The following is a 22,452-nucleotide window of genomic DNA, read 5'->3' on the forward strand; positions in this document are numbered from 1 at the left end:
GCTCAGGTCAGGTCTGTCCTCTTCTATGTAGTATTTTCCTATGTATCACTTCCTGGAGCCTTATAGTTCCTAGAATTGATAATCAATGAATTCCTATTTCATTCTATTCTAATTGTTTCCTCTATGTGGTTTAGTTGATCATCTTAGGGAGACTGTGAGCTCCATAAAGGCAAGTTCTGTAACCATCCCTCAGCATCCCAGGTTTTCAAATACTATGTATTCAACATAGCAACAAAAATAATGAAGATAACAACAATAATAACCATTTAATGACAGACTATTATTTCCCAGGCACTCTGCTGTACTCTTTATAAATAGTATCTCATTTAACAACCTATGAGGTAGATATTACTAGGTTCAGTTTACAGATGAGAAAACCAAGCTTCAGAGATTAAGGAGCTTGCTGGAGTCCAGCTGCAAATCAGCAGCTGGGATTTTCACGCTGGCATGTGTGATTCCAAAGCTCTTCGCAATACTGATCGACTGGTGACTGACTCCAAGTGCTCCCCTCCCCCACCAAGTCTGCCATCCTTCTCTTGTAGTCACAGCATGAAAGGGACACAAAGGAGAGATAAATGTAGGGCCAGACTTTATTAGGACAAAAGACACATATTATTTCCTTTTTCCTTCCTGAAAGCCCCATCATCAGGACTGATCTCACAGAATTTCTAATCCAAGAACACTCATTTCACAAAACAAACACACTTCAGAGATGGAAGGAAAGAGAGTCTTTTTTGCTTTGTTTTGGAGAGAGAGTCTTAATGCCAGTGCCAGAGAATAGATTAAAAGGTGTCCCCTCCAGGAACCTGGGATGACCAGTCATTCTTCCCTAAATGGCATCCCAGTCAGTTTCCTCCACCCCTCTACCCTCATCCTTCTCCCCACCCACCAATAACAACCAAGTATCAGCAGAGGGGCCCAGAGATGGGCAGGTGGGGCAGAGGCTGAAGCCTCCTTCTGAGGCTTCAGCCTCCTCTGTCCCGACCTCTCATGCTTATCTCTTTAGGTTAATGACACTGAAAACAGTGAGACTCAGCCCCTCTGCCAGGCATCTGGAGGAAAGGGCAGGAAGACACAAGTGTCTCTAAGGCATGCTTTCCTTACTTCAGGACTTCCCTCCCTTTCCCCCAGCATATACATACACACACAAACACACACATGCATCTTAAAAAGTAACTGTCTCCCTATAAGTTCCGGCAGCCACTTCTGAGCATCCTCTACCTTCATCCAAAATGGCAACCACCTATTACAGATGGACTGAAGAGAGAAACCTGGCCAGTCCCTGGGAAGGCAGGGCTTTTCTGTAGTCCCCACTGCTTTTTTGGCAGTCTCTTTAGGAGCACTGGGGAGACACAGGCATCTCTGTGCTCTTAAACAAGGGCCCTGCCAAGAGAGCTGGAGATTCCCTTTCTGCTTTCGTGCCCCTGCTAAATCCTCCAGGGAAAGAGAGATATGGAGGCCTCCATAGTTGTCATCACACCTCCTCTTGGCACTCTAAGCTGGCAGTCAGCAAGGGAAGCAAACAGGAGGGAAAAATAGTTTTCCAGTATTTTCTCTCCTTTTTCATTTTTATCTTCACAGCAGAATTATTTTTTTTTTCCCAAGGGGAATCTGAGAAGCACAATGCCCTCTTTGTTTTAATAAGACCTGGGGAAATTCCACTGGCCTCCATGGCTGGTGATCGGGTCAGAATGTGAGAGAGGATGATGGCCTCTTGGGCATTCTGGTCAATAAGGTTTTTAGGGGAGCACTGGATGGACAGCCAAGGGAGGACTGGAAGGGATGGTTTCTGCCATCAGGTTGAACTGTAAAAGAGCTGCAGGTTGATACGTGGTGGCAGGAATGCCAGTGGAGTCAGTGTGCACAGTGACTCCCTAGGAGAGCTTTTCACCCCCCTCCCCGGCCTCGTTGTACACCCTGGCAGAAGGAAAGGCTGCAACATCATCAAGGTGAGACATTTGCCAGAGGTACATACCAAGGCACTTGTAAAGTTGAGGCTGCTGGTCGAGTTCTAAGGGCCTCTTTTTAAGTAAGACTGGGTAGAGGGAGGGGCAGCCAAGGGCATCCCATGGCGACCTGACCACCACCCCAAGGTATGGTCCAAGGAGACAACAGATTCAAGAGCACATATAATGCAAGTTCCTTGATTCATGCTCATTGCTGGCCGGGAACTTTGGGCTCTTCCTTGCAGGAGGAAGGGTGATCGGGTCAACGACGCCAGAGGGGCTTAGAGAATCCATCTGGTGTGCGGCTGGTATGTAGAGAGTCATCCTATCCCCCTGGCTGTCCCTCCCAGGTCAGATTTGCCATGGTCCCCGTCCCCTCCTCTATCCCATTCACTGAGTAATATGAAAGGCTTCACTGAGGATTCTGAGTGGAGGGTGAAGGAGCCTGGGTAGGTAGCCATGTCTCTTACTGCACCCACAAAGACCTGGTCATAGCTTCTGGAAAAAATGAGCAATGCCATTGAGATCCAGGGCCAAAACTGAGTAGAGCAGTGATGAGAATGAGAGAGATGGGGTCAGAAGGGACACACCTTCCCTCTCTGAGCCTCCTTTGTTCCCACCTGGTCCTGGTTCCGCCACACCGGTGGGTCACACTGATAGGTCATCTGACCTGGCCTTGCTGCTGGCCTTGCTGAGACGGCGCTTGTCACCCTGGTAGCCATGGGGGAGGCGGTGACCTGGGGAGCCTTCATTGGGTACCTCAGGCTTCTGGGCATAACGGATATGAATGAAACCCTCCCCAGGAATCTGCTCCTGGCCTCGCACTTGCTCAGTGGCCAGGTTATCTGTGTTCTGCTGCGAGGCCATCTTGTTACTGAATGGATTGAAGAATTTCCCCCCAGGGCCATTCTCCAGGCACTGATTGAAGTCAGGGGGTGGTGTGCAGCTCTTGACTATGCGGGCAGAGGGACCAGGAAGCTGGCACTCATCCATGCCCTGCTGTGACTTGACAAATCGCTGTCTGATCTTTTTCCAGCCCAGGTGGTAGAGTTCAACAAGGCTGAGGAAAAGGGACAGTCCGGCCACAGCCAGCATAAAGACAATGAAGACATTCTTCTCCGTGGGCCGGGACACATAACAGTTGACAGGATGGGGACAGGGACTCCTGCGGCAGACGTGCAGGGTGTCCAGGAAGATGCCATAGAGGAGGTACTGGCCCACGATGAAGGCCACCTCCACGGTGGTGCGGATCAGGATGCTGCAGACGTAAGTGTTGAGCAGACTGCCCCGGAGCGGAATCTTTCCATTCGCTTCTTCCCAGCAGGACAGCTCTGTCTTCTCGGCCACTGGGTACTCGTAAGAGGCAGCGCCCCGAACCTCTTTGGCCCTCTCGCCCTCCCGTAGCTTCCGCTTCTCCTGCATGCGCACCGTGTGCACGGCGTGGCCCAAGTACACTAGAGAGGGTGTGGAGACGAAGATGACCTGCAGCACCCAATAGCGAATGTGCGAGATGGGGAAGGCTTGGTCATAGCAGACGTTCTCGCAACCAGGCTGAATCGTATCACACTGGAAATCAGCCTGCTCGTCCCCCCAAGAGGACTCGGCAGCCGTGCCCAGCACCAGCATGCGGAATATGAAGAGGACGGTGAGCCAGACCTTACCGATCACCGTGGAATGCTTGTGTGCTTCCTCCAGGAACTCTCCCAGGAAGCTCCAGTCACCCATCTTGGCTCAGCAGAAGACAGACACCAAGACTCCTGCAAATGGGACAGAGAGAAAAACAGAGGGATGCTTTCTGCAAACATCTGGAAGGTCCAATCATGCTCTGTGATTCCACTGACCCATACCAATGCGTTCCTTAAGAGAGTGCAGCTTAGAAGTCAGATTCACCTAAAAAGCTCTCTTCCTCCTCCCCCACCTGCAGCAAAAATGAAAGAGAAGACAAAGTAGTCATGATAGCAAGATTAGAGTATGATTCCCACGTTTTAATGGATCTAGAAATCACCTGAGATGTGTGTTATAATGTGGATTCTGTGCTGTTATCTCCAGAGATTCTACTCCAGGAGGTCTGGGATGGCCCCCAGGAATCTGGATTTGCAGCAGGAAGCCTAGATTATTCTGATGCAGGCAGTGCAAGGACCTCACCCGAGAAACACTGGAGTAGTGGAAAGAGCACAGGACAGGAGCCTGCAAATGTGACTCTGGACATTTACCTCACTGAGTCTGTTTCCTTGTCTGTAAAATGGGAAGAGCTACACCAGAGGACTTGGAGGGGTAAATGAGATGAGGTATGTGATATGCTGAAAATCATAATTCATGTGTTCCATGTGTTTGAGCTGCTGTCAGGTGGAAAATATATATATATATATTTCTGACTCCAGAGGCCAGAACTAGGTGGAAGAGAAAAAGGTGAGGGTGGGAGAGGCAAATTTGGTCCCTTAGGAAGCATTTTCTGTTTCTATTTCTATTTCACTAACCATCAGAGCCATCCAGCATGGGCCAACTCTATCGGGAGGTGGGAAACAAAAACATTCAAAGGTTTCACAGGTTCCCCCAGCTGGTTAGCAGCTGGCAGTGCTGATCTACACGTCACTGCAGTGCAGCCATTCCAGCTGTACAGCTCGGCTTGTCTTTCTGCATACAGAAGGTTCCCACACACAGACCTGCTCACCCACACATCCAGAATAAACGCCCCAAACCTTTAAGTCCCACACAGAACCTTCCCTCATCAGGTCCTGGCATGCTTCTTCAGCCTCGTTTCCTGCCTATCCCCTTCAGTTGCCTCTGTCGTGTCCAGCATGCCAAGTCCTGGAAGGTTCCCAAATGCTCTCCGCTCAGCCACCTCCTACATGCTCCCTCACCCCTAGCTGCATCCCATTTACCCTTCAAAACTTAACCCAGTCATTGCTTTCCCAGCCCTCCCTGCTTCCTCAAGCTGAGCATCTTCAGCTCTGTGGTGGCCCTGGGGACACTCAGTCCTCTCCCAGCACTTGCCATCTTGTTTTGTGATCCTCTGCCTGTCTGTGTTCTTCCAGTAGGAGCTCCTTGAGAACAGGAATTCTCTTGTCCTCCGTACCATCATCACCCGGCCCAGAGTGGGTACTTAGTGAATCTTAGTTGAGTGAATGAAGGAGGGGGTGGCAGGCACTGGTGTTTTCTACCCGGTGGCAAACCAATCCCCTGTTCCTTGCTGTGTCCCATAAGCAGGGTGAGAAGGCCAGCTATCACTTTCTCAGCCTCCACTGCAGTTAGTTCTGGTCTGTGAGGTGTGGGGAGAGTCTGATGTGGAAGGATTGCTCTAGAAAATGTTTTACCATCCCCAGTAAATAGAGCCTCACTTGAAGTCCTCTTCACCCCCACGACTTCCTGCCTGTGGACAGTTTGTGTGAGTCAAGATGCCTGAAGCTTCCCAGAGAATCTCAGAAATGCCAACCAGTGCCCTGAGACGTCTGAATCAACTCTTGAATCTTCTACCTCCAGAATTCTTACTTGATGAACAATAAATGTCCTTATGGCTTAAGCCTTTAATCAACCAGTCCTAATCAACAGAATGACCAAAAAAAAAGCAGGGGGGGGGGGGTGGGAATTGAAGGTAAATATTCTCTTCTTGGAATCTTAAAACCTCTGATAACGATGGGACCTTAGAGGTTGTCAAGTTCAAACTTTAACCTTCACATCTTTGCTGCCAGTGTGCCCCTGATTCCTATCCTATCCCAGTTCCTATCCTTATGCATATGAGGAGGGACAGGGCGAGGTTCCATATTTCACGGTCCAGGCTTTGGCTTCTGAGTTGATACCTTGACAGAGACCAGCCTCCCGGCTCTGTCTTCTCCCAGCCCTCCACTCCCCAACCCTGAGAGTACACAGCGTCCCGGGGAATGAGAGAGTCCATGAGTAAGCGGAAAGGGCCTTATCTCTGTTCCCTTCCATATCAAAGACCCTTCCAAGTCTTGAGCCCTTTCCTCTGGTTTGTGATCAGACATTTGCCCTTTTCCTCACATGATGAAGGGCCCCCTCCATCGCCTCCAAAAGTGGAAAATTGTGGCGCGTTAGTCCAAAAGGAAAATGACTGATTAGATAAGAGTCTGAATGGTCTGTGATCCCTTCTGGGCACGTGTGCAGTGTTCAGCACCTTCAGGGTCATCAGCACGCATGTGAAGGCCAGGATGTGGCGAGTGTCAGAGAGAAGGGAGGGAGAGAAGGGGAGAGAGGAGGAGCAAAAAGAGGGAAAAGACAAGGGGGAGTTGGAAATGGGAGAAAAGAGATCCTGTAACCATTAAGGGAAGTTAATTTGGGGGTTAGCTAAATGGAGTTCAAATCCCTGTGAATATCTGCTGAGCTTGGGGAAGTTACTGGATCTGTGTCTCAACCTCCTCACCTGTGAAATGGATATACTATCATTTAGCTCATAGAGTATTATGAGGCGATAGGTAAAAAGCACTTAGCACAGTGCTCAGAATATAAGAACTGAATAAAAGGCAGCCATGACTAGCAAGGAAAGTGGTGGGGCAGGACAAGAATAGGAGAAAGTGGAAGGTAGAGAGATGTGCATTACCAAGAAGAGAGAAACAGATGGAAGAGAAGAAGGGGAGAAAGCCAGAAGGAAAGAGAAATGGCAATCAAAAAGAAAGAAAGAGAGAAACAAATGTTATATTCTTCCAGGATTTGGGGCAAGTTTTCCAAACTCTCCTCAACTTCTGAAGATTTTCCCCTTGATCTTCTGACTCTGTCACTCATTCCTTGCAAGTCCCCAAGGAAATATATAAATAGTTCAAGGCAAAGAATGTGATGCTTTGGTCTAGTCTGCCAAGAGGTTTGCCTGCTGACTGCCTCACTTGTAGTCCAAGGAGTCCCACCTGGAAGAAGTAAAACACAGGTACAAGAAAGGAACATCGCAGAATATCAGAAAGACAGTCTTAGGATGCCTCATTGGGAGAGAACAAGAGAAACTAACCAGCTGGGGAGGTGTGGGCTAGGGCAGACCCCGTGGGCCCTGGCAGCAGTATATAGGGTGAAAAACCTCTCGTTTGCGACATCCTGGATGACTCAAACAAGGTCAGAGAAACTTAACATTGCTATCATGTACCAGCTGCTCAGCTTATAATATGAAAGGTCCCCGGCTGAAGTCAGTTTCCCAACACCTCTGGGTCCCTTTGGACCCCTGACAAACTCAGCCAAAGAAACTTGTAGATTAGACACTCATTGAGTTTTCTGGGTGTACAGCACATAAAACGTTTTGTAGATTATTATCCATTTCTTGGCAGGACGTGTGTTAGGACGGGCAAAGGCAGCCGCCCATGCCATGAATAAATTCTGTCAAATAAAAATGGTAGTATACCCCACTGCTTTATCTGTGACCTTCACTGGCTTCCTACTGCTTATAAAGTCCAAACGATTTAACTTGCACTTGAGACCCTCCACGGCACAGCCTCATCCATTCTATTTCTGCTGTTCCCCTCACATACTCAGTACTTAAGCTACACAACTCCCCACACGTGTATTCACGGCCCACAGTTTCTCACCTCTTTATCTAGGCTCCCCATGTTGCCTCTGCCTACGATGTCCTTCCCTTTCGTTCATTCATTTAATAAGTTTGTTGAGTGGTTACCAGTTACCAGGTATCATGCAGTGATGATGGCACTGAAGATGCAACAGTTAAAAAGACAAGCAAGGAGTCCCTGCCTTTACTGAGCTTAACTGCCTTTATTTCCCTTAATTAAGGAGAGAGAACAAACACATAATTGCAATAAAGCACGATGTGTGTTGACATTAGGGAGACACAGGGGGCTATGGGAATGTAAGGCGGGTTGACTCTGGTTCAGGGTGGGGCCTGGACCCTCCATAGAGCCCTGGGTAATTGAATTCTACAGCCCTTTGCAACTGATGCAAGTTCTGAAGTCCCCAAGGCAAAGAGAGATGTTCCCTAGAACCTGGACAAGAACATCCCAACTCTGAACGTTCTTTACTCCAAGACCTTCCACATCCTCTTTTACTGTGTCATGTCCTGGGACAAAGCAAAAATTTTGGAGAAGTCATTAGGGAACGTCTTTGGTAATAGTAACATTACACCTGGAGAAGAGGGAAAGGGCCAGAGGAAGGTATTTGTGCATAGTGAGCATGAATCATTTTGTTCCTTTACTTCATGTATTATATGGCTAGAAATAAAATTCAGGGTCTACGTTCCCAGTCTGGTGCTCCTCCATGTGGGCACTGTTGCTGCCCTAGGCAGCCACTGTTGTTAAAGACAACCAATTTAGAGCAACCCAAATTAACATGAACTCAGAGCCAGCACCTCTTCTACTGACCCCACAGATCTAGGTGGAAATGGAGACGTCTTTGCAAATTGCTCTCGTCCCTCTTGGATGACTCTCGAACTCTGAAGATGCTAAATTACCATGCAGCAGGCAGGATACGTTCCCACACTGGGTTATATGCTGCCTTACACTTGTTCTCCAAAAGCTTCTTGTCTAACAGCCAACCCGCAAGTATTTTTTCTGAGTCCCTACTATGTGTCTACTACCGTTCTGGGTACTGAAATAATACCTCACAGGTCCCAGGCCTGGCAAATACTAGGCACGCAGTGATATCTGTTAGATTAATAAACAGATCAGGCATGACTCCTGCCCTCAAGGATTTAACGGCTTTTTCCCTTAGATGGGTAGTAGAATTCTCAAAGTCAAAAGCCTGTCTTCTGCTTTGTATTCTTATTGCATTAGGCTTTCTCATTAGGTGCATAATAAATGCTTTCTTAATAATTGAAAAAAAATGTTTGGTCTGGCAGTAAGATTGAATTACCTCTGACAAAGCCCCCAAATGGGGTGCGGACATAAGGCACTGCACTCGGTAGTCACCCCGCTCGTTGCAGTCCTTTAGTAGTGGCTGCAGCATAAGCTAGGCAGGCTGCAGGTGACAGGTGCGACACCCAGCACACAGCTGAAACTGCACCCCCGACTCTCCTGCTCAAGAAGACATGTTGCAAGTGAGCAAGAATCTACCATGGGGATGCCTTGAAAATTCTCTTCCTTCTGTTGATTCTAGTTCTGTCCTCTGAAACCAAATATAACAGCCCTTACGATTTGACAACAATTTCTGTGGCCCCCCAAGTCAGCAGCTGGGCCTTGGGTTAAATGGTAAAACCATTGGGATTTCACACACCTAAGGAGAATTATTTGCTCTGCTGTGTATTATCTCTCCAACTCAACCCTGAGTCTTTGAAGACAAGCCCCGTAACTGTTCATCACTGGATCCTCCCCCGAATCACCTTACCCTCTCTTCCCCCTTATTGCTTAATATCTTGCCCTGTACCTGACAGGTCGATTCATGTACATTTTGGGGGGGATCTTCCTGGACCAGGGCACGAACCCGTGTCCCCTGCATCGGCAGGCGGACTCTCAACCACTGCGCCACCAGCGAAGCCCTCGTGTACTTTTTAGAAACAACAGTGGATGAATGACAGCATTCAGGTCACTCAAAACACCTAATGCCACTAGAGGCACCTCCCTGGGAAGCTGGCCCTAGGGACATCTGCACAATGACTATGGTGACTGGGACACCAGGGAGAGAAAAGCCACTGAGCCGTCCTTCTGCCCATGAGAGAGTCCTCCACTTGGCTCAGCAGGACTGAACATGTCTAGAGCAGAGACTTGGTCACCATGGACTATTCTTTCTCTGCCTCCCCCACATCACTGGGAAACTCACCCAAGTTTGTCAACATTAGATTTTAAGACCACGCTGCAGAGGCTGAGTCTAATTCTGGACAATGACACATGTACTGGATAGTATCTAACAGACCTCTGGTTCTCAATAAAGATTGTTATTCACAGTAATAGTAACAATCTCCTGGGCTCGTGCTCTAATTCCTCTCACCATACAGTGGAATGCGGCAAGGGCAGGGTTGACTTGCTTCCCAATGAAGAGAATTCTGTTGTAAAAAGACCCAAAGGGCCTCACTCAAAGGATGCCTTAGACATGGTATCATGGCAGTGCAGCTCGGTTCAGAAAGTGCTTGTGCGCCCCAATGCTACACCAGACATCAAAGGTGGCTTTATAAAGTGAAGTGCCAACTATAACCATCATCTTGGAACTCTTTTGGAGCTTATTCACTAATGTACATTTTTCTAATCTTCCCTCACCCCAGTAGTTTCTCCCTAAGATGGATATGTAGGGAGGATTACATGAGAGAGTGGTCTTGGTCCTCAGCTACCTCATCAATCTTTATTATCCTTCGAGATTCTCAGCTTCATTTGCTAGTTTACCCAGAGTTACACAAAAAGAGAATTTGAATCTAGGTGATAATAACAATAATTATAAGAAAACCTAACACTCATTGAGACCCTTCTATGTGCCAGACACTCTGCAAGTTTCTTGATATATATGTATTCTCATTTGATTCTCACAGTAATTGGAGGAACTAGGGACTGGCCCCGTCCCCTTCTTACAAGGCTCAGAGAGGGTGTTTTGAGCAAAATCACTTGAGGATGACTTGCTAGTAAGCGGTGAAGTTGTCACCAAAGCCAGCTGTTGTCTCTTCTGACAGTGATGCCCCTGCCTTAAGAACTGTATTAGATTCTGTCTAACTCACCTTAAGTTCCTTTCTTTGAAGAGCCTTACTCATCGAAGGCTGGCCTCTGTGACACAAGATAACTGCCACAGGGCTATTTGTGAGATAACTATTAGAACACAGAGTTGATTTGTGCAGGGTTCAGGGTAACTCTTACATTTAGAATTCTCATTCTTTTCCTGATTTAGGTTTGGGGTAGCTACTTCAACCAGATAGATGTATGATATACCTACAGCTACCGAGTTGGGCAGTGTGGGCAACTTTCTCAGAATGAGAAGTCCAGAGGGGGCCTGCACCCCTGAACCTTGACCACTAGAGAGGGGAGAGGGAGCTAGAGATGAGAGAGAGGGAAAAAGAGACAGATGGAGGAGATTAACTATCACTTTAGTCTTCCTGCTACTCCAGCCAAGGGCAGATAATTAACTCCTCTTTAAATTTAATTATTTGATTATGGTAAGGACAGAGTGGTCCACTCAGAGATCCTGCCGGCCGACAGTTTTTTCAAAGCCAAGGAGGTAGAAGGGAGCAGGCAAAGTAGAGAAAGAGAATTATGCGAGGATAAGTAATTTTCTTCTTAAAAAGTTAGGAGAAGACATATGTACAAGGAATGGATGGGAGGGGCTGGCAAATGGAGATAGTCAATGACAATGAACTATCAGGAGGTCTTTATTAATTACCGGAAGGGGTTGATTAATACCTATGCAGTTATTAATGAAAATTATATTTACGAAATGCTTTATTATTTCCAACATCTTGTCATTGATTCATAGTACAGTAGAGCTAAAAAGGATCTAGGGATCAAGCGAACTCAACCCTTTATTTCTATACAAGATGAAGACAAAGGTCCGGGGAAGTTAAGTAATCATGATAACAGATATCACTAAGTTGAGTGCTTTCCATGTGTGAAGCATTTTATAACTATACTTTATAGTTATATATATATTATATAACTATATATAGTTATTATATATAGTATTATATAACTATACTAACTATACTAACTCTTACATGACATTAACATTACTTTCTAACCATTACTTCAGCCCTGCTAGGAAAGCAGTATTATTCCATTTTACAGCCAAGAAAACTGAGACTCAGAATTTAAGTAACTTGTACAGAGTCACACAAGTAGCAAATGCTGCATCAGGGCCTTGAACCTGGTCTGCCTGGCTCCTGCCTTTCTCTCTGTGTCTCTCTTTTTTTTTTAACATCTTTATTGGGGTATAATTGCTTTACAATGGTGTGTTAGTTTCTGCTTTATAACAAAGTGAATCAGCTATACATATGTTCCCATATCTCTTCCCTCTTGCGTCTCCCTCCCTCCCACCCTCCCTATCCCACCCCTCCAGGCGGTCACAAAGCACGAGCTGATCTCCCTGTGCTATGCGGCTGCTTCCCACTAGCTATCTACCTTACGTTTGGTAGTGTATATATGTCCATGCCTCTCTCTCGCTTTGTCACAGCTCACCCTGTGTCTCTTAAAGGGAAAGAAAAGCAAAGAGGCCCTAGGACTGATAGGACTGACAGCTGGTGACAAACCTGTGACCAGAGCTCCAGTGTCTTAACCCCCCGAGCAGATCTTTTCCCGTAAGAGGCCCAGGGTTTTTCCTTTCAGCCTCTGGTTTGTGGATTGGCCGTCCCTTGCATATGCTGTTCCTAGAATTGATGATCACGTGGAGGCCTTCAGCCCAGAGTGGTCAGGATTCCCAGACTCTGCAGCATCTGCCACCCTTTGGCCAGAATTCACATATAGAAAGTTATTTCCTTTTTTAGCCAGTAAGTGTTCTTGGCTGCGGCCGTGTCGACTGCCGGGCTCTTGGCTGGCCGGACAGCAGGCTCTGGTGTTCCCCTGATGTCAGATCGTAACAAGAGCAACGGGAACAGAAAGAGTTAGGTGGTGGGACTCGTGGTTCCCAGGAAGAGTGGGAATCGAACCTTGCTTCCATCACCCTCTAGTTGTGTGACCTCAGGCAAGTAACATAACCTCTCAGTTTCCTCTACATCTGAAAAAAGGGGAATGTTTACTCATGGGGATTGAACAATGTGTGAGTAAGTGGAAACATCTAGAACAGTAATTGGCACATAGTAGACACTCAATAATGTTAGTTCCTTGTTTTCTTTTCTGCCATTTCCAGTAAAAACTCTCAAACATGACCCAACTAGTCAGCTTGATGCAGCATTTGACATGCAGCAGGCCGGTTAGAGGGACACAGCAAGGACGCCCTGTGTGCCACCAAGTGGGGGAGGGTGACTATCAGAGGTGGGAAAAACATGGGCAACGGGAAGGATATTAATTTAACTCTAAATCAGTTATTTCACTAGGTGGAAAGAAGAGAGGTGGGGTGGAGAGGAAGGGAGGCGTAGAATCCCACTCCAATCAGGTCCCTTGTGTTCTCGTAATTGGTCGAGCCTGCCCCTGAACTTTTCTTTAACTCGAGCTTTGGGGCCTAGAGATGGACTCCACATGAGTCCATATTATAAAATATGTGCTTCATATAATTCCCTCCTTCTGAGGAGCTGCAGCACTTTGGAATCTGATCACCAATCCAAAGGCATGTCCACATTGTGTGTAGGCTTGAAGCTGGCTCAGTTCTACTTGAAAGAGAAATAGGAGGTTGTCTACTCTGTGATCTGAGGAGAAGAGGCATCCTGACCCCTAAATACGCCTGTCCTCTCCTGAATCATGAAGATGCCAGGTTGGATTAAGATTCTCTAAGTCCTCTATGGACAAAAGAGCCTCAGAAGAGAGGCTCTTTCTGGTTCCAGCTATTTCTTTGTGACTCTAGTCAAGACATTCCCCCTCCCTGAGCCTGAGTTCACTCATGGGTAAAACTAAGTGTTTGAGCTGGATGGTTGCTAAGGCCTTTCCAGCTCTAAGTTAGAACATCTGGGGAACATTTGCGACTCGCCCAGTTGCGATGGTGTGGCAAATTAGTGGCAAAGTGGCAAAGCCAAGAGGCGAATCTAGATATTCTGACTCCCAACTTAGAGGTCAGCAAAAGTCGACCCAGAAAAAAAACCTGTGGTCATAAAAACCAAGCAGTACCTTCTCAGAATTTCATGTCATGGTAAGCCTTCACTGTGGAAAGGCCTTTGCATCAAATGAGTCTCAATTCAAAGAGACTTGGACTGAGCACCAGGTGACCTGGATTCCACTCTATTGTTCTGTTGTTCATTGAGCATTTACTATGGGGTAGCCATTTAAAATACATTATTTTATTTAATCTTCATAAAACCTTACAAGGAAATTATTTATTATTAACCTCTTTGACAGATGAAGAAACTGAGGATCGGAGACATTAAATAATTTTCCCAAGGTTTACACAGCTGAAATTTTAACCCAAATGTGATTCCAAATGCCTAGGCCCTTCCTTCTGCCTTACCCCTGAATCAGATAAACTCTAAGATGCCTCTGTGTTATTTCAGTACCTCTGATTCTGAGACCTCCTGACTCCCTTTCCTTATGAAGGTGAGTGGATTATTGAAGGCTGAATTTTTCTTCCCCATGAGTTGCTAAAATGTCAGAAACAATTGATTCACGAAGTGGCATAAAGCGGTCATTTGCCAGGAGCCAGCAGCTTCTGACTGTAGAAAGGAAGTCACCTTCCTTCCTAGGAGAACTGAAGCTTTCCCGGGAAAGTGGGCATCTCTCCCCTTCAGTCAGTTCAATCCTGGAGCCCAGAGTGGAGCCAGTTCATACAGAGAGTTGCTGGACTCCCCGGTGGGGGAGTTCTTTCCTGGGACGGAAGGCAGAGCCTGGGCCTTGGGTCTCCCTGGCCCTAAGGACTGCAGGTCTTCTAGTTCCTGTCCTGATCGATCCACACAGACAGGCTCCCTGCCCTGTGTTAACTGGCTGGGCCCAGAGCGGGGATCAGTCAGGACCCAAGAGGCCAGGTTGCCCTGCGGTAGCCCGGCTGGCTGCGAGAGCCCAGGACCCTCCACGGCATGTGCCCCCCACCAGCCGGCGGAGATGAGCAGGAGCAGGTGGGCAGGTGGTGTCACTGCCAGGAAGCAGGATTACAGAGATGCTTCCATGCAGGAAGCAGGGAGGTTTGGGGAGAAATGGAGGCTCAGAAAACACAGCCAAGGACGGAAGGCAGAAGAGCCCTAGGTATGCGTGAACAGAGCGGGATGTTCTCCCAACTCAAATGGCCCTGACTCACTGTGTCGTCTTCAACAAATCACTTGCCTTTTCTAGGCCTTGTTTTCCTTATTTGTCAAAGAAGATGTTGACTGGCAATCTAGGAGACCTCTTCCGGTTCTAATGGCCTAGGACTTTAGACCAGTACCTGGCAGGGGGACAGGAGTGAGGCAGTTAGGAGACAAGAACAATAACCAGTCTCAACAGCCCAGCAAGAACATCTCTGGGGTTCCAAGCCAGCGGCCAAGCTGGGCAACACAGTTGTGTTACTGCCGTGGCTCTCTGAACTTCACGCGTCTCGGGGAGGGGATGCCCTGAGGGTGCCGGTTTAGAAGCCAGGAAACACACGTCCCGGTACTGCCTGCCATATGCCCAGTGGTCACTGGAGCTGCTCTACAGCTGCTGAGTGAGGAAAAGGCTTGGAGGATCAGCGAGGGGAGAAGGCTCCGGACAGCAATGCCACCGCGGGGAACCTGGCCACAGGGTGGAGAGAGCTGTCCCACAAGAACAGGGTCTGGGCTGGGCTGTGACTCCAGGGTTAGTGGGTGAAAGAGATGGCGACCACTTGGCCTGATGATGTGAAAGTTAAGCTAGGATGCTTCTAAAGACCAGCTTGTGTCCCCAGCCGTGAAGCCACCACCCCAGGCAGATGGGGGTGGCCTTGGTCTCTTCTGTGTTCAGTGTCACTGGCTTCCACCCCGGCCTCCTGACCCCCTGCCCAGCGCTCCCCACACTGCCCTTCCTTCTCTTAGGCCAGTCGGGCCCGCTGTGCCAGAGCTGTGCTCAGGAGACAGCCCAGTGAGATGCTGACGGGTCAGAACCAAGAACTCTTCCATTATGACAGGATACTGAGAGAGGGGGGACGAAGGAAAAAGTGAACAAAGGCACAGTAAGGATGTAAACTCCTGTGTCAGCCTCCCCTTTTGTAGTGGTTCTGAGGTGCATTTGAGCTAAGGAATCTCAGCCTTGGACAGTGTTACTGCTGAAGGGAACCAGAGGGATCCTGCTACTTCAAACGTTTCATTTTACAGATGAGGAAACTGAGGCCCAGAAGGGGGAACTGTCTGGCCCAAGGTCACACAGCCCCTCAGTGCACCAGAGCCCAGGTCTCTTGGGCCCTGAGTCCAGGCTCCTTTACCACATGCTCGGAAGGGAGATCAAGGGGCTGTCAGGAACCTTCCTGCCCTGCGCCCAGGAGGAAAGGAGACCTTGCGGTGGGCACCTCTCCCCGGCTTCCGCTCCGGATCTCACCAGCCTCTTTCCTCCAACAGCAAGTGACCAGATTGCTCACAATGGACAGCGGCGACATGATACTCCATAGGAAACTAAGCAGGGAATATTTTTAAACCATCCAACATGCCCTAGGGGGGAAAAATCAAAACACTTTCCTAGATGCTGTGGAAAGCATTTCAAAAAGAATTCCAGGCCTAGAGGAAGCATGGTAAAACAGCGATGGCTTGGGTTTTTAAAGGGCCAATGCCAATCTTCACAAAAGTGCCTGGAAATGACCTGGTGTCCTGCTTGTAAGATGCCCCTGGAGCACGGCGCATCTGTGAGAGGTAGATGGACGGCAAAGGCCCTCCGCTTGCATTTCTACAGCTCCTTCTAAATTGAGTAAGTGATTTATCGGCTGCTTCATAAGCTGTTCTCTTTAATATACCCAAAGCTCACCATCACAGGGACTGCTGAGAGGGGCAGGGAGGAAACCCACAGGTGCAGAGACAGAGTTTTGCTGTGATCCAGCAACAAAGCTGGAGATTCAAGGCTCTCTCTCTGCCTCTCTCCCATCAACTGGTAGTTTTATCTCTTAAAATTCAAGTTTCCCCTTACCTTCCTCTTTTCCTCCTGTCTGGAATTCCAGTCGGCTTCTTGGTTCTCTGACCGCCTCTCCCCCGCTGCCCACTCTTCCTTGCTCTCCAGCCTGTCGGTCGTTCCTCTCCCACCCTCTTTTTAATCGCTATCTGTCACCCTCCCTCCGCCCACTTCTTCCTACTCTTTCTCTCTCCTCCCCCTTCCCCCTCGAGATCCCTCCCTCCCCTCTCTCTCGTGCTCCTAGAATCTTTGCTCATTTAATGAGTTTTCTCCCGTCTACCTCCTTGCAGCCTCTCCTCGCCGCGTTCTCCCCAGAAGGAGACTGAGTCCTCCTCCCCCCCCCCCCCCCCGCCCTGCCCCTGTCACCGTCACCACAGTCCTCGCGCTGGCCCCCTCTCCCTCCGGCTGGTGGTGCGCTGCCTCTCTAGTCTTTGCCTGCTCAACCTCTGCCGGGCCACTTTCCTGGGGCGTCAGCGGGAAAGCTGGCACTACCCTGGAGATCCCTTTTCCCCATCCTTTTCCTGTCATCAGAAAAAAAGAGTGCTCATTCCCAGAGCGGGTCTTTTGGGAAACCTCTACTATGCCCACACGAGTGAGCTGAGATTCACAAGTCACAAGCACCCACACCCAGAACAGACATCAGAGGTAACCTGAAAGCTCAAAGGGGCAGGGAGAGGGCATCTCCTCTGGCCAGGACTCCTTTCTCCTTCTCCTCTAATGAAAAGAGAGTGCTTTCTATGTGGCAGGCACTGGGCTAGGGGTGAGAGGGATATGGATATAGATCTAGATATAATATTTTTATTTCACTTCATCATTCCGATGTCCAGTTCTCAAGGTAGACAGTTCTACATTTCACATTTGAGGAAACTGAGGTTCAGAGAAATCATGATCATGGTAACCCAGTTAGTAAATGGGAGAGTCCGGATTAGAAGTTTTAGCCAATGCCAAAAGTCACCTCTTCGCTCTTTCCACAAAAGCATACAGGCCTCCCAGCTGGAACTGAGCTGACGGAAGTAAGGCTGTCTCTTATTAAATCACATGTCACAGGTGGGCAAATTTGGAAACCGTGAGGCATCTGTACCCTCAAGCTCCCCTCATTCTCAACTACTTTCCTCAACTCCTCAACTTACATGCTTAGCCATGGACCCAGTTGGACCGTGATAAAAGTCAACGACAGAGGTGACTACGAGTGGACTGAAATCAGACAAACCAATGACCAAGAGCCCACAGATTGTGAGAGCTAGAAGAAAACCCCAGAGATCATCTGGGGCAGCCAGGAAAACTGAGGCCCGAAGACTCAAGGCCATTCGTCAATGTCACACATAGTACATGGCAGAGGCAGGACCAGAACCCAGATCCATTCCTTTGCTCCACATCATCACATTCACATATATTCACAAATATTCCAACAGTTTGCAAAACTTTGTTTCTTTAGTGGGTGATATTTTTCATGGGTGAATAAGCTTAGGATCAGCAAGAGGGGAAAGAACATGGGGCCAAATTTCCTGTGTCTAGCGAGACAGCAGCCCTGCTGAAAACAAACTCAAGATTCTTGATTCCTTAGCCAGAGTTTCCCCACCTCTTTTCCTATGTAGCTTCAGAGCAGGTGCTGGGGCCAGACTGTCTGGGTTTGAATCCTGTCTCTACCACTTACCAGCTATGTAACAGTGGGCAAGTTAGCATAAACTCTATGCCTCTTAGTTCCCTCGACTGTAAATTAGGGATAATAATAACTACCTCCTAGGTCATCATGAGGACTAATGCAGATGTGTAAGGCACCTGTCTGGTACATGGTAAGTGTTGTGGATGTGACTGCAAAATACAATACAATACAATACAATACAAAACAATACAATACAATGCAATGCAATGCAATGCAGTACAATACAATGCAATACAATGCAATGCAATACAATGCAATGCAATACAATGCAATGCCTGCCTCCTCCTGCCTGTACTTCCCATGGCTGGTGCAAACTCCTGGGATGGAATTCAACCTGTGAAACATAGGGAGCCCTGGTGATATCCAGTTTCCTCTCCAAAGCAGAGATTTTCTCCACACTATGGCTTTGTCCTTACATCTCAGTCACTCGAAAAGGCTGTGGGTTCCTGGGAATACCTTATTATCTTCAGCCAGGAGATGGCCAGTTAAAGAACCCATAAGTCTCATTTGAAAGATAATCTGAGAGTGGGCAAGTTTTAGTGGAGTATTAACTCCTAGATCATCAGCTGTCAAAGGAGGGTCCAGCTGAGGACGTGGCTGAAGGTGAAGAGAGGATGCCATTTTCCTCTGAGTGCCCAGAAGGGAAGAATTGCCAAGATCCTGGAGCAAGTGCAGGGCACAGAAAATAAATGCTCCCACTCTGCTTGGCAGGTAGAGAATAAGACAGTGAAGAAACTGGATGGGTTGCTAGAGGTGATCCAGGAGGTCCAAGTAAGTGCTGAGAGAAGACTGAGTTCTTGAACTCAGATCATCCCAGCTCGACGAAGTCGAGCAGCCCTCCAGCCAGGTACTCTGCTCAAGATGGCATCTAGGACAGAGTGTATTTGATGGCCCAAAGCTAAGCCACTTTGGCAAGGTCTTCAGAACTGGTTTATTCCTCACCATAAGGCCTCTGACAAAAGTTAGGAAACTTTTGTCATTTGGGCTATAGATCCAAGGTGATTGTCTAAAGGGGCTGAATCCGGCTATCACCACATATTAAGAAGGATGCCGTGAGCGGATGCCCAGTGCCCCGGAAAAGAAGGTGTAGGCAAAGAGCCAGGGCTGGGCACGGAGGTTCTGTCATGTCCTCCCCGTCATTCTCACGTTCAGCTTAAGAAAGGGTCTTAGGGGTGCCAAGGTCTGTGTTCCACTCAAAAAATATGGAGAACTCAGAGGATTTAGAGAGGAAGCCAAAATCTGGTCAAAGAATACCTGTAAGGAAAGCTGTAGAAGTGGGATGGCAAAATGGTCTTCATTCTACATTCACCCTATGCTAGGCTTTGTTCTAGGCACACTTCACATTATTGTACTTGGAGAGGAAAAGACAGAAAGATGACCTTCTAAAGCTCACCTGAACCATCCATCAGGGTCTCCTGGATAAGAATTCATTGGCCACTCCCATGGGCCCAGCCTACGCTAAGTGGGAGGTAAGACCATCCCTTGTCCACAAGAAGCTGACATTCTAGTTGCAGAAAAGAGCTATTCAGACAAAACAATTAGTATAAATGGCAGTATCTATATGTATTTGTCCTCAATGCATAATGATGTAATAAACTGTTAAATTATGTAAGGAAAAATCATTTGGAAAACAGCTTCATATAGAGCAATGTCTTTGCTGTGCTGTAATGAAGGGGAAAGGGAAAGGCACATTTACTGAAGGCCTTCTATGTACCAGGCATTCTCACCTCACAACACTACGTTATTATTTCCATTCTACAGAAAAGAAAATTCAGACTCAGAGAAGTTTAGCAACTTGCCCAAGATTATTCAGTTAATAGGTGGAGAAAATGTCTGCCTGATGCTAAAGGCCAGGCACTTTCTCCCCATGGCTGTAGAGGAAATTCTCATGAAACCCGTTTATCTGGTCACAGAGGGGAGCACGGGGCCCTCCAGCTGGGAGCAAACAGGCCTGCAGACGGCACAAGAAGGATGGGCTCCAGCCCTAGCAGGAGAGATTGTCTTTGACATGACTATGAAGGTGGTCCAGCATCATCTGAGATTTCCGGGAAGAGACACAGTCACCTTTTCTACGAGTCTTTTGAAGATGGCATTTTGAAAAGTGCATCTTTGTTGCGTCTCCTTATAGACAAGAGGGCGAATGAACAAACCTTTCAATGTCTCCTCTATCCAATGAATCTCTGACTATGAGTTTCCTTCCCAAGTCGCTGAGGTCCAGATGTTTAAAGAGCCACTTCCCTTAGTGCCTACAGGATAACGCATGCAAATAAGTTCTGCCAGCATCTACGTGCGAGAGCGATGAGTCCCCCCGCCCCTGCCTCATTGGAGGGCATAAATGGGTAATTGGAGGCCTGGTTTGTGGGCTGAGGTCACACTTTTCTGCCAGTGGAGATTCAGACACCACAGGCATAAGCTGTCCCCTTTAAGACTTTTACTTTCCGGATAGTGGCTAAAATGGGAAAGAACACCCTGTTCCAAGAAGTAGAAAGCAAAAGAAACACAGACTTCCTTGCCCCTGGTACTCTGACCTATGAATCTACTCTCCACACATCTCTAGTTTTAGCCCCAAAGAAAAGGTCTGAGTCATACCCATACCTCTTCTTGGGCTTAAAGCAGATGGGATCTTTTGGGTTCACAAATTGAACTCTGTGGTGGGCTTGGGCCTGCAGCCTCCATGGAAATGAGAAGAGGAGAAGGAGGAGGGGGAATCCAGTATCAGCCAAGCCTGATTCTCTCCCCCTGAAGTCAGGACATGAAGGCAACAGCTGGATGCAGCCTCACTGGGGCTCTGTGAGTCCCAGGTCCAAGAATTGCATCCTAGGACAAAAATTGGGACCTTCCTCTGGGAAATCTTAGAACGGCATTTGTCCTCTAGATCTGAATGGAAGTCCTTGAAAGCAAGAAGACTGGGAGTCTTATGATATTTGGGTTGAATTATAAGCAGTGATGAGAGTGTACAGTGTATACTCGGAGCACACCCCTTTCTCTTCTAACAAATGATGCATCCTTGGTCTACCCCCACCTACCCGCCTCACGAGGACTAAAAAGGGTTTGCTTCACCTTCATTTTGAAAGGTGTTTTCAGTCAAGTCCAAGATATGGTGCTAGGTGATCTATTGGCCAGTCTCTTAAAATACAAGCTCAAGAAACGTTCCGTCAGATATGCCATTAACACAATGCCCTGAGACAAATCGCTCCAAAGTAGAGGTATTTCCTTGCATGTAAAATAGAGCTACAATACCCCATGCCTGTCTTGATAATTTAGCCAGTAACATTCGAAACCTAATTCAAGAGCAAAAGTTTTACATCTCCTCCCAAATGAGTGTCTAGATTCGGCTCTGGCTCCTGGGGTCAAGTTATTAAAGAGGATTAGAGGCATTTAGAAGATTAAGACTCTTCCCTGTTTTGTTTTGTTTTGTTTTGTTTTCCCCAAAGGTTAGTCTCACATTCAGTCAGCTAAATACTCAAGGTAGAACAGACAGAACTTGGGGCAAAAAAGCTTGTGGTTAGAGTGCTTGGGTTCAGATCTCGACTCCATTCAAAAGAGGTGGGACCTCTTTTGCCATGTGGGGACGCATTTGGAACCTCAGAGTTGGTATAATGATTATTTTAAGTTGAAGATATTTGAGATTCATCAGAGGCAGAAAGAAGCCTTCTTGGAGCTTCCCTTATCTGACTAGAAACAGAAACTTCTGGGAAATGAGGCTACTATAAATACCCTCTCCAGGGGAGTTTCATGGCCATGAAGAAGATGGAAAGACCACTCTACATGCATAAACAAACATTATCACAAAGTTTCTTTTTCTTTTTTAAACCTCTTCTTGTTTTTTAAAAATATTTATTTGGTTGCGCTGGGTCTTAGTTGCAGCTGGTGGGCTCCTTAGTTGTGATATGTGAACTCTTAGTTGCGGCTTGTGGGATCTAGTTCCCTGAGGGATGGAACCCGGGCCCCCTGCATTGGGAGCGCAGAGTCTTAACCACTGCGCCGCCAGGAAAGTCCCTATCACAAACTTTCTTATCTCCCATTTGGTCTCCTAAAAACCTATTTGTCTTTTCTAAAGAAACCTATTTATTCCTCCTGTAGAAGTCTTTACTCCACCCCTCTCTTCCCTAAATTAAATACATAAGCCCCTAACTTTAACCATTTAGTGAGCTAACTACTTTTGTTAGCTCCCCTATGCATATGAAAAAAATCTCTTTTTCTGCTCTTAGTCTCTTTCGTGAGTTTAATTCACATGCCCCCAAATTACTGAACCTAAAGGATAGAGGACAATTTTCTTTTCTCCTTGACAGCCACATCTGGCTCATTTTTAAAGTAAGGATAATGCTAG

General features: G+C 47.5%; 1 protein-coding gene across 1 annotated transcript; it reads right to left on the reverse strand.

Moving 5' to 3' along the window:
• Positions 1-572: 572 nt before the first annotated feature.
• Positions 573-3,671, reverse strand: GJA5 (gap junction protein alpha 5). The gene has a single exon (XM_067727510.1). The coding sequence runs from the start codon at positions 3,669-3,671 to the stop codon at positions 2,595-2,597; it is 1,077 nt and encodes a 358-aa protein (XP_067583611.1). The 3' UTR covers positions 573-2,594.
• Positions 3,672-22,452: the final 18,781 nt, after the last annotated feature.

Source organism: Pseudorca crassidens, chromosome 2 (genome assembly GCF_039906515.1).
Source record: "Pseudorca crassidens isolate mPseCra1 chromosome 2, mPseCra1.hap1, whole genome shotgun sequence".
Taxonomy (NCBI): domain Eukaryota; kingdom Metazoa; phylum Chordata; class Mammalia; order Artiodactyla; family Delphinidae; genus Pseudorca; species Pseudorca crassidens.

What these genes read in the sequence shown, in the direction of transcription:
- GJA5 (XM_067727510.1), bottom strand. Translation starts at nt 3,671, where the DNA reads ATGGGTGACTGGAGCTTCCTGGGAGAGTTCCTGGAGGAAGCACACAAG.